The sequence below is a fragment of the Engraulis encrasicolus genome, chromosome 18 (assembly GCF_034702125.1).
Source record: "Engraulis encrasicolus isolate BLACKSEA-1 chromosome 18, IST_EnEncr_1.0, whole genome shotgun sequence".
In the NCBI taxonomy this organism is placed as follows: domain Eukaryota; kingdom Metazoa; phylum Chordata; class Actinopteri; order Clupeiformes; family Engraulidae; genus Engraulis; species Engraulis encrasicolus.
The window spans coordinates 51,761,444-51,777,537 of NC_085874.1; the positions used below are offsets into that span (position 1 = coordinate 51,761,444).

The 16,094-nt window shown below is 44.0% G+C and overlaps 2 protein-coding genes across 2 annotated transcripts in view; both read left to right on the plus strand.

The window, feature by feature from the left end:
• The first annotated feature begins 141 nt into the window (after positions 1–141).
• LOC134469514 (syndecan-2-like) lies at positions 142–2,507 on the plus strand. Its single transcript, XM_063223815.1, has 2 exons — positions 142–348; positions 2,290–2,507. The coding sequence occupies exons 1-2, from the start codon at positions 255–257 to the stop codon at positions 2,463–2,465; spliced, it is 270 nt and encodes an 89-aa protein (XP_063079885.1). The 5' UTR covers positions 142–254; the 3' UTR covers positions 2,466–2,507.
• Positions 2,508–5,650: 3,143 nt separating this feature from the next.
• The window catches only part of laptm4a (lysosomal protein transmembrane 4 alpha), a 42,991-nt gene continuing 32,547 nt past the window's right edge, over positions 5,651–16,094 (plus strand). The window contains exon 1 of the mRNA XM_063223817.1: positions 5,651–5,854. Coding sequence (XP_063079887.1) covers positions 5,729–5,854 — 126 coding nt within the window. The 5' untranslated portion in view covers positions 5,651–5,728. The remainder of the gene's footprint in view (positions 5,855–16,094) is intronic.

Genomic DNA, 16,094 nt, shown 5'->3' on the forward strand with positions numbered 1-16,094 from the left:
AGGATGACTCGGATATGACATTTGATCTCTTACCTGTTTATTAAATCTAGGATGACTCGGATATGACATTTGATCTCTTACCTGTTTATTAAATCTAGGATGACTCGGATATGACATTTGATCTCTTACCTGTTTATTAAATCTAGGATGACTCGGATATGACATTTGATCTCTTACCTGTTTATTAAATCTAGGATGACTCGGATATGACATTTGATCTCTTACCTGTTTATTAAATCTAGGATGACTCGGATATGACATTTGATCTCTTACCTGTCACTGGGAATATGCGTCCTCCACAGGGGCAGGAGACGCGCAGCTTTCTGGAGGACAAGGAGACGCTCGCAGGTAAGCTAGCTAAGCTAACTCTCTTCATTCACTCTCACAGGAAAGCTAGCTAACTAGGAGACGCTCGCAGGTAAGCTAGCTAAGCTAGCTAAGCTAACTAGGAGACGCTCGCAGGTAAGCTAGCTAACTAGGAGACGCTCGCAGGTAAGCTAGCTGAGCTGACTCTTTTCATTCACTCTCACAGGTAAGCTAGCTAAGCTAACTCTCACAGGTAAGCTAGCTAATTAGGAAACGCTTGCAGGTAAGCTAGCTAACGAGCGTAGCCTCTTACTTGCAGATGGCAATGGCGGTAGGGTTGCCAACCGTCCCTTGAAATATGGAATCGTCTCGTATTTATACATGAATAAAAGTATGGGTTCTGTATTGAGCTGAAAGGGGACACGGGACGTTACAATGCAGGAAATTACATCTAAGAAATGCAAAAAACAAATTAAGACATAGCCATTACAATTTTGATGACAGTAAGGTTATAACATGGGCTCTGTGCTAAGGGGTTAAACTAGCTAATTCTTTTCATTCAAGGGGGCAACGTGGGTCACTGGGCTTGTGCGCTGTACTACTAGCCCTGGGCAGAGTTGTCAAACTTGAGTTCAGGAAGTAAAACCTTGTATGCCGCAAATATACCATCTTACCAGCATACCAAATATACCAGCAATACCAAATACCATACCAAATATACCAGCATACCAGCATACCAAATATACCAGCAATACCAAATACCATACCAAATATACCAGCATACCAAATATACCAGCATTACCAAATATACCAAATATACCAAATATACCAGCATACCAAATATACCAGCATACCAAATATACCAGCATACCAAATATACCAAATATACCAAATATACCAGCATACCAAATATACCAAATATACCAAATATACCAAATATACCAGCATACCAAATATACCATACATACCAAATACCATACCAAATATACCAGCATACCAGCATACCAAATATACCAGCAATACCAAATACCATACCAAATATACCAAATATACCAGCTACTTATTGGAGGCACCTGTGTTGGAAGGAAACTGGCAGGGTTTTTAATTTCTGGACCCGGACTTCACACCTCTTCCCCAGGCGACCTGGGTTACTTCACACCTCTTCCCCAGGCGACCTGGGTTCGAGGTCAAATCCCGATCCTTCCCCATCTCTCGCTCTCTCTCTCTCTTTCTCTCTCTCTCTCTCTCTCTCTGTCTCTCTCTCTCTCTCTCTCTCTTTAACATTCTTTATTCACCATCTCCCCTCCTTTTGTCTCTTGGGGAAGTGATAGTCACATGATGGTTACAGTGTAACACAATGGTAATACCACTGCAATTAACAGAGGGAGGAGTCTGCACACTTAAAATCCTTTCTGTTTCTTTGTTTTTAATTTCATGGCTGAATAAAAACAAAAAGGATTTTAAGTGTGCGGACTCCTTACTATGGAAATACAGTCAGTCTTTGTCCTGCACCTTTTCCTGGGATGATGTGCACAATCTTCACCTTCAACCCAATACCACTGTAATTAATACCACTATCATTAATACCACTGTAATTAACAAGGAGAAAAGCAATCGTCTCATCTCTGTCTCTCTCTGTATCTATTTGTTGTGTTCCTAGTGACTACAAGCAAAACAACTGAGTTGTATTTTGTAATTCCCACACGTGTGAGAGTCATGCGACTGCAGTCAAACAGACTAAACCTGCTAATCAGGAAATGTGTTATTTTCTTTCACGATCTCTCCCCCCTTTCTCTCTTTATCGCTCTCCCTCTCTCTCTCTATCTCTCACCCCCACTCTCTCTCTTTATCGCTCTCCCTCTCTCATCTCTCTGCTCCTCTCTCCCTCTCTCTCTCTCTATCTCTCACTTTCTCTCCATCCCTCTGTCTCTCTCTCTCTCTTATCTCTATGCTCTCTTCATCTCCCCCCCCCCCTCTCTGCAGCGGTCATCAGTGGGGGTGTGGGGGCCCTGGTGTTGGCGCTGGTCCTTGTGGGGGTGCTGGTCTACTACATGAAGAGGAGGGAGAAGGCCAACTACGGCCCCCCCGCGCAGCACACACACGTCAACAGCACCACCTACCACAAGGCACCCACCAAAGACGAGTTTGTCATCGCGTAGCCTCCGCATGCCCCAAAGCCCCCCCCCCTTACACACACACACCACACACACACACACACACACACACACACACACACACACCACACACACACACACACACACGGTGCCAGTGGACGCCAGGAGGAGGGGCTCTCCCATGGTCCCTGAGGGTGTAAACAACAAACCCACACAGTGGAATATGCAGAGTGTTAATTCAACACTTAGAGAGTACTCTTGGACCAAATGCACTCTAGAAGATGTTAAATCAACTCCCTAATTGTTAAATTAGCTGTGGCCAAGGGGTTAGGGAAGTGGCTTAAGATCAGAGGGTTGCAGGGTTTAAATCCCAGCCTTACCTCTCCCTACACCTCCATCCATGGCTGAAGTGCCCTGTACCAAGGCACCTAACCCCACATTGCTCCAGGGACTGTAACCAATACCCTGTAAAGTAACTGTATGTCGCTTTGGATAAAAGCGTCAGCTAAGTGTAATGTAATGTAATGAATTAATGCTGCATTTTTTTACTGTGCAAGTTTAGGTGGGAAGAAGTTAAAGGGCTAAGGAATCACTGCCAAGGAGCCTGGCCATTTGCAGGGGCGATAGAAAGATGAAGAGAGACAAGTGGAGAGAAAGAAAGAAGAGAATGAAAAGAGGAAAGGAAAGGAAGAGTGTAATGTGAGAATGTGAAGAGGTGGATATAAAAAAAGAAAGCGGAGAATGTAAACAATTGACAAAGGCCAGTGAGAAATGAGAGAGAGCGAGCGAGCGAGGGAGCGAGGGAGGGAGGGAGGGAGCTGGTTGATGAATGTAATATTTAATGTGTTAAGCCAGGGGTTTACAAAACTATTGTCCTCTTTCTGGTCCGAGGTAGAGAACTAGAGAGCTGTATATTTAGTGCCAAATGATTTTCAGGAATTTCTCTTTTTTTATCAGTGCCTCTTCTGTAGGTACGGTTTTACTTTGAGTTCCCATTTCTAGAGATATGAAATTGTACATAATGAGAGAAAAACAAAAGCAAAACCGAAATAATGATCTGCACAATGTTGTTTCTAAAATGTAGCACACTGCCAACTCAACTGTTATTCTGAAGAAGAAGGATTTACAAGTTACAGAAATACACCAAACATGTATTGTATTCTGATACTTGCCATCCTTTGTCTGTTTTTGCAGGGTTTGACTTTTGACTAATAAATTGCTGTTATTTGACAGACCTTGTGGTTGCTGTTGTGGAGTTTTGTTTTCTTTTGTTTAAATCAACTGCACCAGAGAGAATCATTGGTTGCTAGCTACCCAAACTTCAGGAGATCCACCATACACACTGCACCAACAGAGCAATAAACATCCAGATCGCACACACCCTGGTCACAGGCTCTTCATCATGCTACCATCTGGCAGGCGCTTTAGAACTCTGCGTGCCCACACTACGAGAATGAAGGACAGTTTCTATCCCACTGCCATCAGACTTTTGAACTCAATGCATCACCAATACTAAATACAGTACAAAAGAACATTTAACATTGAACATGTAGACAGAAGAGAAGATATAGACATTACAATAATAGAAATGACAACAGAACAGTTGCAATAGTGACAGTATAATAACAATAGTTATATAAGTAGTAGATGAGGTAGCAGCATGTTATATTGTCTTATGTTCCAGGACTGAGGTAGTGCAGGTAAGGTGCAGTGTGTCTGTTCTTGTGGGGTAGTGCAGGTCCAGTCTAATAGAGGAATACAAAGGTCAAGGCTGTGCTGTACCACTGTGCAGTCCAACATGGTCCATTGTAGTCCAGTGGTCAAGTAGCAGCATTTAGCAGCATAGTTGGAGGTGCAAGTCTCATAGTGCAAGCAGTTCTTGGAAATGGAGATCAGAGAGTGCAGGTAAGGTGCAGTCACGTGGAGCAGTTCCATAGTGTGTGTGTGTGTGTGTGTGTGTCTGTACATGTGAATACTTGAATCCTACAGTTACTCTGAATCATCAGTTGATTGCATATTTTATAGCTTAATATATATATTTGGTAACACTTTACTTTACGGTACAGCTACCCGATGTAATTACTGTGTACTTTATGGGTAACAACAGGGTAACAGAGATAAGTTACATGGTATCTAAAGGGTAAAAAGGGGGTAATTACAAAGTAAATACCATTAATGGGGTAACAACAGGGTAACAGAGAGAAGTTCAATGATTGGATGGTTAGAACATACACAGTAGTTTCATAATCATTATTGAGATATGTGTATAACATTGTATTTACTTTGTAATTATCCCCTTTTACCCATCAGATACCATGTAACGTCTTTTTGTTGCCCTGTTGTTACACAGAGAGTAGGCCTACACAGTAGTTACTGTACCGTTAAGTAAAGCGTTAATATTTTTTTATCATATTAGTTACACTGTTAATAGGCTATATCTTTAATTTTGTGGGCATCTGTGGGTTGCTTCCAAACGTCATCTCACTATATCTAGGCCTATATATAGTGACAATTGAGCACTCTACTTTACTCTTCTCTACTATAATTTCTATTCTCAAAATGTGGATGGCGATGAGGCCCAGGCCTACGTCTTCTGTAAAAAAAACAAACAAACAAACAAACAAACAAACAAAAAACATTGTCATTAGGCCTACCCATGAAAAGGCAAACGCATCAGGGTGTTTGTCATCTAGCAGCACTATGGCCTAGATCTATGTTTGAAAGAATGTTGTTGATGGAATTTCCCAGTAGGGCTGGGGTAAGAACGCACACATTAAATGACGAGGATGCCTCTAGTCTTGCAAAAAAATTCCCAAATAGGGGACGAGCTGTGACTCTTGTGTTGTGACAGCATCAACGTCCCGCCCCTTTCTCTTTCCTTTCTCTTTAGAGCAGTGGATCGTCCCTGTCCGCCATTGGCTAATCCGGCTGCTTGTCAAGATCGCGTTTCTGTGTATTTTTCTTTCGTAACGTCAGTCAGGTAAAGGAGGCGTTTCCATTCAGTGTTGCCAGATTGTTGTGTTTCCCTCCGGCCCAATTGGGCTGCTCAGAATGGCTGTCTGCAGGTAAAAAGGCGGCAATTTGGGTGGGTTTTCTCTCCAACTGTATGGACATAGAAAGAAAACATCAGAATTTAGTTGAAAATGGGCTGGATTTAGTGCTTCCAGCTCCACGCAGATTTTGAGCATTTATTTTGGGCTGGATGGAAATCATCACACATATCTGGCAACCAACCCTGTTTCCATTCCATCGCTGACTGTTGTTGATGCTGGAAGTGTTGTAGGTCGTGCAGCAGTCTTCACTTCGTGATGTTTCTACCCAACATGCAGGGCGATATGCACTTCAAACCCAGCCGAGACAGATTCTACACGACGCGATGCTGTGGTTGCTGTCATGTCCGGACAGGAACTATCATCCTTGGGACGTGGTACATGGTATGTAGGCCTAGATATGATCCCTATGCACTGGCTAGCTAGCTGCAGAAGGATTCCCAGATTCACGCTCCCATCTCATTACACTCCCATTTCATCTCGCTCCCACTAGCCAGACTAACGGTACCACCGCCATATTACGGAGCCAGTTATCTTGTTGATGTTAGTTTTTTGTTTCTAACCCTAACCTTAACCCTAACCCTAACCCTAAACCTAAATTGCTTGTATGTGGCAGTATATGATAATACGTGAAATATAATCGGGTGGGGACCGCAAGTCCGGGAGTGATAGAAACACCGGGGACCGCACGTCCGGGAGCGAACTCCGTTGGGAGTCTCAGTCTGTATGCCCTGCAGAAGCCATTACATTTTAGCCTTGCAGGGGGAGGCCGTCGTTGTTAGCTATTTGGCTAGCATCACTAACTAGAACAGAGCTGTTTCTGTCGTGGTAGTGCACCTTTGCCTTTAGTCTCTATTTTTAGACCAAAAGCACAATAAATTGGCAGCTTATGCGCGCGAGAGTGTATGCAGAAGCCATGGACAGACATATCTGTGGCTAAAATAACCAGCTATGTCGATGTTAAGATCGCAAACTTTCCCCCCTGATTTAACCACTGCACAGCCAAATCCATTGATATTTGACCTGACGCCAAACTCCCTGGGCGAACCTTAACTACACAAGATTGTACGGCTAATATTGGTTTATATCACAGCCCTTTAGAAGTGCGTATATCACTATTTAATGGGCATTTCAGATAAGATACACATAGTGCGTTCATGTGGTCTCGTAATTATCGTAAATACCAAATGCCGACATTCGAAGCACACATGAACGCCACCGCTTCTGGTATTTACCACTGGACAACTCGTAGAATTTTTTAAGAAACGAGTTTACGAGATGATGACGCACACAACAGCTGGCTCTACTCTCGCCATGGCAACCGCTGAGTTGAAATACTCAAAAACCGGCATTCAGTATGTTTAGACAGTCATGGTAAATGACAGTGTCAGAAAATATACAGAATTTTTACCTTTGACTTCCTAATTCATTTGCTTGCTGTAGCTGATGAACAACAGTCTATAATCGTTTTAGTAAAAAGTCTCACTCTGGTTCGCCATCTTTAATTTGTAAACAACATCAAAAAAGCACATGAACGCAACGCATTGTAAATACCACTTCGCAACTAGATAATATCTACTTCGGAAGACCACATGAATGCACTAAGAGACTCTGTTTGAATGGACGACTGTCGCTACCATTGGCCTCGAGCAAGCTGTCGTGTGTGAGTTTTGGCACTCTGATGCTCACCAAACTTCGTAATCGGTAAGGCCCGACTCTATCACCATTCAATATTTATAAACTACGCTGTACAATGCCATCTATAACTGAAGTGTGTCATTGATCAGACAATCCGTGCCATATGTCAAATGATGTGACTAGCGCGGCCAGCAATGCGGCTGCACAGCTGATGCTGCTAACTGACGCTGGTAATTCGCTTATTAGCATTCAATAAGGTTGCGCGATGCCCCGCAAATGCAATATAAGTATCCCTGACCACCAAGAAACCAATTTGGGGTCATGACATGGTTGACGAGAGAACGTCGACTTATACCTTCTAGTTTGGTACAGTTTGGCTTTCATCAGCAGTGCCCAGAGAAGTGCTTTTCAAGCGCGTAGTTTAGTTTGGTAGAGAAAATGAAAGGCTTTTTCCTAGCGGACTGTCATTGAGGCATTTCAACGTGCTGTTGTTGGTACTAAGCGCTCTCTCTCTCTCTCTCTCTCTCTCTCTCTCTCTCTCTCTCTCTCTGATGATGTGCGCTGCTGCCTGCTGTTGCTTTCACTGATTCCCACGTTACGCAACAGCTGTTACAAGGGTTGGATGGGACGTAGCGTAGGGACATTTAATCTGTGTGTGTGTGTGTGTGTGTGTGTGTGTGTGTGTGTGTGTGTGTGTGTGTGTGTGTGTGTGTGGCCTGTTTCTGTAGTGCATTCTGCCATTGCCATTCTGCTTCTGTACACTCATGTTTTGTCATTTGAATTTAGATGGGTTATGTAATATCGTGAAGTCTAAATAGCTTTCTCTTTTCCCTCTGTATGTCGTCATGCACCTTCTTCATTAAGCTTATATTCCGGATGTTGCTTGTGGTTGTTACCAGGGGCAATTTGTTGTAATGCATCCAGGTAAATAATGTGCAAAAAGGCACTTTTACATGCAACCGTGTGTAGAGATTCAGTTTAGTGAAATTAGGTCAACTAGCTGGGGGAGGAAAGCATTGATACTGTAGGGGGCGCTGTGATAACCAGCCACAGCTGACACATACATGCATCCTCGATCTACGCCAGTGTCCAAGTCATACATGTTATATGTCTACTTCTGGCTGGGAGGAAATGACAATGGTGATGTGTTCGTCATGGTACCCGTCCATCTGGTGATGTGGTCATCATGGTACCCGTCCATCTGGTGATGTGGTCGTCATGGTACCCGTCCATCTGGTGATGTGGTCGTCATGGTACCCGTCCATCTGGTGAAGTGGTCGTCATGGTACCCGGTCATCTGGTGATGTGGACGTCATGGTACCTGTCCATCTGGTGATGTGGTCGTCATGGTACCCGTCCATCTGGTGATGTGGTCGTCATGGTACCCGGTCATCTGGTGATGTGGTCGTCATGGTACCCGTCCATCTGGTGATGTGGTCGTCATGGTACCCGGTCATCTGGTGATGTGGTCGTCATGGTACCTGTCCATCTGGTGATGTGGTCGTCATGGTACCCGGTCACCTGGTGATGTGGTCGTCATGGTACCCGTCCATCTGGTGATGTGGTCGTCATGGTACCTGTCCATCTGGTGTTGGGCTGGACACATGGAACCATACGCGTGCACAGACAGAGACGAGGTCAGAGTTCAGTTCAGTTCAGTTCAGTTATGGTTTATTTGAGTAGGGACAAATACACATCATGTAGGCTGTACAACAACCTAACAGATAAGTATCATAGCATTTGTAGCCATAGGCTAATTTCCAATGCCCGTCCCTAGAAGGGCTTTTAAAGTAAAATATAAAAAGAGAGAGAATAGAGAGAGAGAGGTTCCATTGGCCCATTGTTTCCTGGTTCTATTAGGGTCATTTCACGTGAAATCAGACGCTTTGGGACCCGACCGATCCGGATTTCAATCATAGGCCTACTTAAGTTGGTGTGCCTTTTTAGTAGCAAGGTAGCACCCCAGAACTGCATTGATGGGTCATTTCACGTGAAATCAGACACTTTGGGACCCGACCGACCCGGATTTCAATCATACTTGGTGTGCCTTTTCAGTAGCAAGGTAGCACCCCAGAACTGCATTGGTTTGAATCTGACACTAATATTAAAGGGACAGTTTGATCAATTTCAACATGCAGTTGTAATGCTCACACTACCCTGGACTTGTCAGTGCCTGAGATTTTTTTTTCTTCTTCTTCAGCCGTTTCCGAGATCCTGCTCATTGTAATGGGGGCAGCTCTTTGTTTACATTTCAAAAAAACGTTTTTATTTATTCCCAAAAACATCCAAAAGGTTATAAAACATCAGCAGACAACTAGCAAACAGCAGTACCTTTTGAGAAAATATTTGGAGTTGGCCTATGTTTCATTTTTTAAAAATGTAAACAAACGCTGCCCCCATTAGAATTGCTCATATCTCGGAAAGGGCTGAGCCGAAAAATGTGGCATCACCAGGTACTGACAAGTCAAGGGTAGCGTGAGCAATACAACTGCATGTTGAAATTGACCAAACTGTCCCTTTAAGGGAGAAACAGACTAGGAAAGGTTCACATGTGAGGGTAGGACACTATACATTCAGCCTTGAATATATCAGTCAGTGTTAGTCACAAAAAGATGCCTGTGGTGTTGTTTGAAAGCTCTTTTCTGGCTCTACATAGTACACAATCACCTTGGAATACAACTACTGTCAGAATATGAATTATGATAAATTGAAAAATTAAAAATTGAATATCTAAAAAACTTATATTTTAAAATGGCCAGTTCCTTGTCCAAACGTAGCCGGCAATGTCATGAGCAGCACCTTAAATGCTGGTGTTCGGTTTGTTATTCATTTCAGAGAGAAGTTGACTCACAAATATGGCATCATACAGACCACTTACTAATAATATGGTAATACCATAGTAGCATCACATGACAAAACAAAAACAAAACAAAAATGGTCAGTGTCCATGGTCCCAGGTTTCAGAAACTAAGGCAGATGTCCATTTATACACACCAAATGATGATACTGTATGTGAATGTTTGAACATTCCTTCTTTGTGTACCTGTGCCATCTTCCCTTTACCATACTTTAAAGAGATAATCAATGGCTACACTCTCATTTTGTACTCTACCAGTGCATTTGAAGCAGCAGCTGTGTCTTTTGTAGATAATGTATAAGTACGTCCCGTTGCAGTTACAGGTTCCACTACCAGAAGCACATCCTGATGATCCATGACAGTCTATCTGGTCTGAAGGGAAAAAGTGAAGGATGGAGATGGCCCATGAGGATGCAGGAAGTTCAGTTTCACCTCTCCAGTGCTCGGCATACATTCCTCAGCACATGCTAGCCACCAGTTGCCATCATATACAGCTACAACATACCCTTTGATGTTTGAAAATGTAACACATTCCTTTACTGAGCTCACTCTTTCAACTCTGCCTTCTCTGAATGCTCAAAATGGCCTAACTTCCACTGTGTCCATTGACAATGGGCAGAAGCTGTGTAGTTTTTGAGTACCTGGAATAGTTCTTGCATATTCAAAACTTTTCAACAGGTTCTCAGCTTCATGATGGTACATCTCTGTTGTGGCAAACTGGCAATGGATGTTCTTGACATTATCCTTGACAAATTCAAACAGTTGGTATGGCGTTATAATTTAATTGTCAATAGGACGTTGCAGACTTGCTCGTGCAGCAAGCCATTTAACTGTCCCTCCAACGCCATCACATGGACCTTTGCCATGTGATGTGGCAAAAAAGTGCCACTCTGCAGGTATGTGAAAATCTGCCTCGTGGTGGCACAAATTTGTTGTAATTTTAAGGTTCTTATATTGTGCAGGAAGTCTGCAACGTCCTATTGACAATTAAATTGTAACGCCATACCAACTGTTTGAATTTGTCAAGGATAATGTCAAGAACATCCATTGCCAGTTTGCCACAACAGATATGTACCATCATGAAGCTGAGAACTTGTTGAAAAGGTTTGAATCTGCAAGAACTATTCCAGGTACTCAAAAACTACACAGCTTCTGCCCATTGTCAATGGACACAGTGGAAGTTAGGCCATTTTGAGCATTCAGAGAAGGCAGAGTTGAAAGAGTGAGCTCAGTAAAGGAATGTGTTACATTTTCAAGCATCAAAGGGTATGTTGTAGCTGTATATGATGGCAACTGGTGGCTAGCATGTGCTGAGGAATGTATGCCGAGCACTGGAGAGGTGAAACTGAACTTCCTGCATCCTCATGGGCCATCTCCATCCTTCACTTTTCCCTTCAGACCAGATAGACTTGTCATGGATCATCAGGATGTGCCTCTGGTAGTGGAACCTGTAACTGCAACGGGACGTACTTATACATTATCTACAAAAGACACAGCTGTTGCTTCAAATGCACTGGTAGAGTACAAAATGAGAGTGTAGCCATTGATTATCTCTTTAAAGTACGGTAAAGGGAAGATGGCACAGGTACACAGAGAAGGAATGTTCAAACATTCACATATCATCATTTGGTATGTATAAATGGACATCTGCCTTAGTTTCTGAAACCTGGGACCATGGACACTGACCATTTTTGTTTTGTTTTTGTTTTGTCATGTGATGCTACTATGGTATTACCATATTATTAGTAAGTGGTCTGTATGATGCCATATTTGTGAGTCAAATTCTCTCTGAAATTAATAACAAACCGAACACCAGCATTTTAGGTGCTGCTCATGACATTGCCGGCTACGTTTGGACAAGGAACTGGCCATTTTAAAATATAAGTTTTTTAGATATTCAATTTTTAATTTTTCAATTCATCATAACTCATATTCTGACAGTTGTTGTATTCCAAGGTGATTGTGTAATATGTAGAGCCAGAAAAGAGCTTTCAAACAACACCACAGGCATCTTTTTGTGACTAACACTGACTGATATATTCAAGGCTGAATGTATAGTGTCCTACCCTCACATGTGAACCTTTCCTAGTCTGTTTCTCCCTTAATATTAGTGTCAGATTCAAACCAATGCAGTTCTGGGGTGCTACCTTGCTACTGAAAAGGCACACCAAGTATGATCGAAATCCGGGTCGGTCGGGTCCCAAAGTGTCTGATTTCACGTGAAATGACCCTAATATTAAGGGAGAAACAGACTAGGAAAGGTTCACATGTGAGGGTAGGACACTATACATTCAGCCTTGAATATATCAGTCAGTGTTAGTCACAAAAAGATGCCTGTGGTGTTATTTGAAAGCTCTTTTCTGGCTCTACATATTACACAATCAGCTTGGAATACAACAACTCTCAGAATATGAATTATGATAAATTGAAAAATTAAAAATTGAATATCTAAAAAAAACTATATTTTAAAATGGCCAGTTCCTTGTCCAAACGTAGCCGGCAATGTCATTAGCAACACCTCAAATGCTGGTGTTCGGTTCTTTATTCATTTCAGAGAGAATTTGACTCACAAATATGGCATCATACAGACCACTTACTAATACTATGGTAATGCCATAGTAGCATCACATGACAAAACAAAAACAAAACAAAAATGGTCAGTTTCCATGGTCCCAGGTTTCAGAAACTAAGGCAGATGTCCATTTATACACACCAAATGATGATATGTGAATGTTTGAACATTCCTTCTCTGTGTACCTGTGTCATCTTCCCTTTACCGTACTTTAAAGAGATAATCAATGGCTACACTCTCATTTTGTACTCTACCAGTGCATTTGAAGCAGCAGCTGTGTCTTTTGTAGATAATGTATAAGTATGTCCCGTTGCAGTTAGGTTCCACTACCAGAAGCACATCCTGATGATCCATGACAAGTCTATCTGGTCTGAAGGGAAAAGTGAAGGATGGAGATGGTCCATGAGGATGCAGGAAGTTCAGTTTCACCTCTCCAGTGCTCGGCATACATTCCTCAACACATGCTAGCCACCAGTTGCCATCATATACAGCTACAACATACCCTTTGATGCTTGAAAATGTAACACATTCCTTTACTGAGCTCACTCTTTCAACTCCTTCTCTGAATGCGGAAAATGGCCTAATGTCCATTGACAATGGGCAGAAGCTGTGTAGTTTTTGAGTACCTGGAATAGTTCTTGCAGATTCAAACCTCTTCAACAGGTTCTCAGCTTCATGATGGTGCATCTCATTGCCAGTTTGCCACAACAGAGATGTACCATCATGAAGCTGAGAACCTGTTGAAAAGGTTGGAATCTGCAAGAACTATTCCAGTTACTCAAAAACTACACAGCTTCTGCCCATTGTCAATGGACACAGTAGAAGTTAGGCCATTTTCAGCATTCAGAGAAGGCAGAGTTGAAAGAGTGAGCTCAGTAAAGGAATGTGTTACATTTTCAAGCATCAAAGGGTATGTTGTAGCTGTATATGATGGCAACTGGTGGCTATCATGTGTTGAGGAATGTATGTCGAGCACTGGAGAGGTGGAGAGGCTGAACGACGGCATACCCGACTCGGCTTTACAACTGGAGCAACTTACGTGCCACCGAGCGGACAGAGCCCTTGCAGAGAAAAAACGAGGGGGAGGAATATGTGTTTACACACATGATGCTTGGTGCAAAAATGCTACGGTGGTACAGAGACACTGCTCTCCACTAGTGGAGTTCATGATCATCAAGTGCCGACCCTTCTATCTACCAAGAGAAATATCCGCCATTCTACTGGTCGCAGTTTACCTCGCTCCTAGCAATACCACCAGCGCCAGAAGCGAGGCACTGAACGAGCTGCATCGGGGAATCAGTGAACAACAAGATGCACACCCAGATGCCTTCACAGTGGTCATGGGAGATTTCAACCACGGAAATCTCAAAACAGTTCTTCCAAAATTTCACCAACATGTTAACTTTCCAACAAGAGGACAAAACACCCTGGACTTTGTTTATACCCCAAAACAAGGAGCATACAAGGCAAAGCCCATCCCCCACATCGGCCTATCAGACCACCTAACGATTCTGCTACTGCCAGCCTACAGACAAAAGGTAAAACTCACCAAACCAGCTCTGAAGGAGGTGAGAAAATGGCCAGAAGGAGCCGTGTCACGACTACAAGACTGCTTTGAAACCACAGATTGGGACATGTTCAAAACAGCTGCCACCCACAGCAACCACATTGACATTGAGGAGTACACAGACACCGTGACCTCCTACATCACAAAATGCATTGATGATGTTACAGAAATAAAACGCATCACCACCAGGGCCAACCAGAAGCCATGGTTCACAGGAGACGTTCACAGACTGCTGAGGGCCAGAGACAAAGCCTTCAGAGCAGGAGACGTAGCTGGCCTAAAAGCAGCAAGAGCAAACCTGTCCCAGGGCATCAGGAAAGCAAAAAAGGAATACTCGGACAAAATAACAACACACTTCAAAGACAGCAGAGATGCACAGAGCCTGTGGCAGGGCATACAGGCCATCACGGACTATAAGCCCGCACCACGAAGCTGTGACAACAACACCTCTCTGCTAAACGACCTGAACAGTTTCTTTGCCCGTTTTGAAGCACAAAATGACACTCATCCACAGAAAACTCCCCCTCCCCCCCATGATCAACCCCTGTACCTGTCCTCTGCCAGTGTGAAGAGGACACTGGCCACCATCAACCCACGCAAAGCAGCTGGCCCAGACAACATACCTGGCCGAGTGTTGAAGGATTGTGCAGAAGAGCTGAAGGATGTCTTCACAGACATCTTTAACATCTCTCTGGAGCAAGCAGTCATCCCATCACTTTTCAAAGCTGCTACCATCATACCCGTGCCGAAGAAATCATCACCATCATGCTTCAATGACTACCGTCCTGTAGCACTGACGCCCATAATCATGAAGTGCTTCGAACGGCTAGTCCTGTCACACATCAAAGCCACCCTACCCCCCACCCTGGACCCCTACCAGTTCGCATACCGAGCCAAGCGATCCACGGAGGATGCAATCTGCTCTGCCCTCCATCCAGCCCTCACCCACTTGGACAATAAAGACTCATATGTGAGAATGCTGTTCATTGACTTCAGCTCAGCATTCAATACCATAATACCACAACAACTCATCAGAAAACTGGACAAACTAGGTTTCAGCACCTCCCTCTGCAACTGGCTGCTGGACTTCCTGATGCAGAGACCACAAGCAGTACGGGTAGGGAATAACACCTCAAGCACCCTGACCCTGAGCACGGGGGCTCCGCAAGGTTGTGTTCTCAGCCCCCTGCTGTTCACGCTGCTGACACATGACTGCACAACGACCCACAGCACTAACCATCTAGTGAAGTTTGCGGATGATACAACACTGGTGGGCCTCATCACTAAGGGCGATGAGACCCACTACAGAGAAGAAGTAGACCTGCTGGCCAGATGGTGCAAAGACAACAACCTCCTGCTGAATGTCAACAAGACCAAGGAGATTGTTGTCAACTTTCAGAGGGTCCAAAAACAACTGCCACCACTGACCATCGACGGTGATGCTGTGGAGAGAGTGAGCAGCACCAAGTTCCTTGGAGTGCACATCAGCGACGACCTCTCTTGGACCACCAACACTACATCACTGGCGAAGAAGGCCCATCAGCGTCTCTACTTCTTGCGCAAACTAAAGAAGGCAAGTGCTACACCCTCCATCATGACAACATTCTACAGAGGAACCATAGAGAGCGTCGTGTCCAGCTGCATCACAGTGTGGGGAGGAAGCTGCACGGAGAAAAACAGGAAGACACTCCAGCGTGTTGTGAACACAGCGAAGAAGATCATTGGAGTACCACTCCCCTCCCTGCAGGACATTTACACCGCACGCCTCACCCGAAAAGCACTGATGATCATCAAAGACACAAGCCACCCTGCACACAAACTGTTCAGCCTCCTGCCCTCTGGAAAGAGGTACAGGCGCCTCCGTTCCCGTACCACCAGGCTTACAAGCAGCACGATGCATCAAGCAATCAAGATACTGAACACTCAACCCACTCTCCCTTCACTGTCAGCCTCTAGCCAGCCAGGCCACTGACAACGCTCCCCCCCCTCA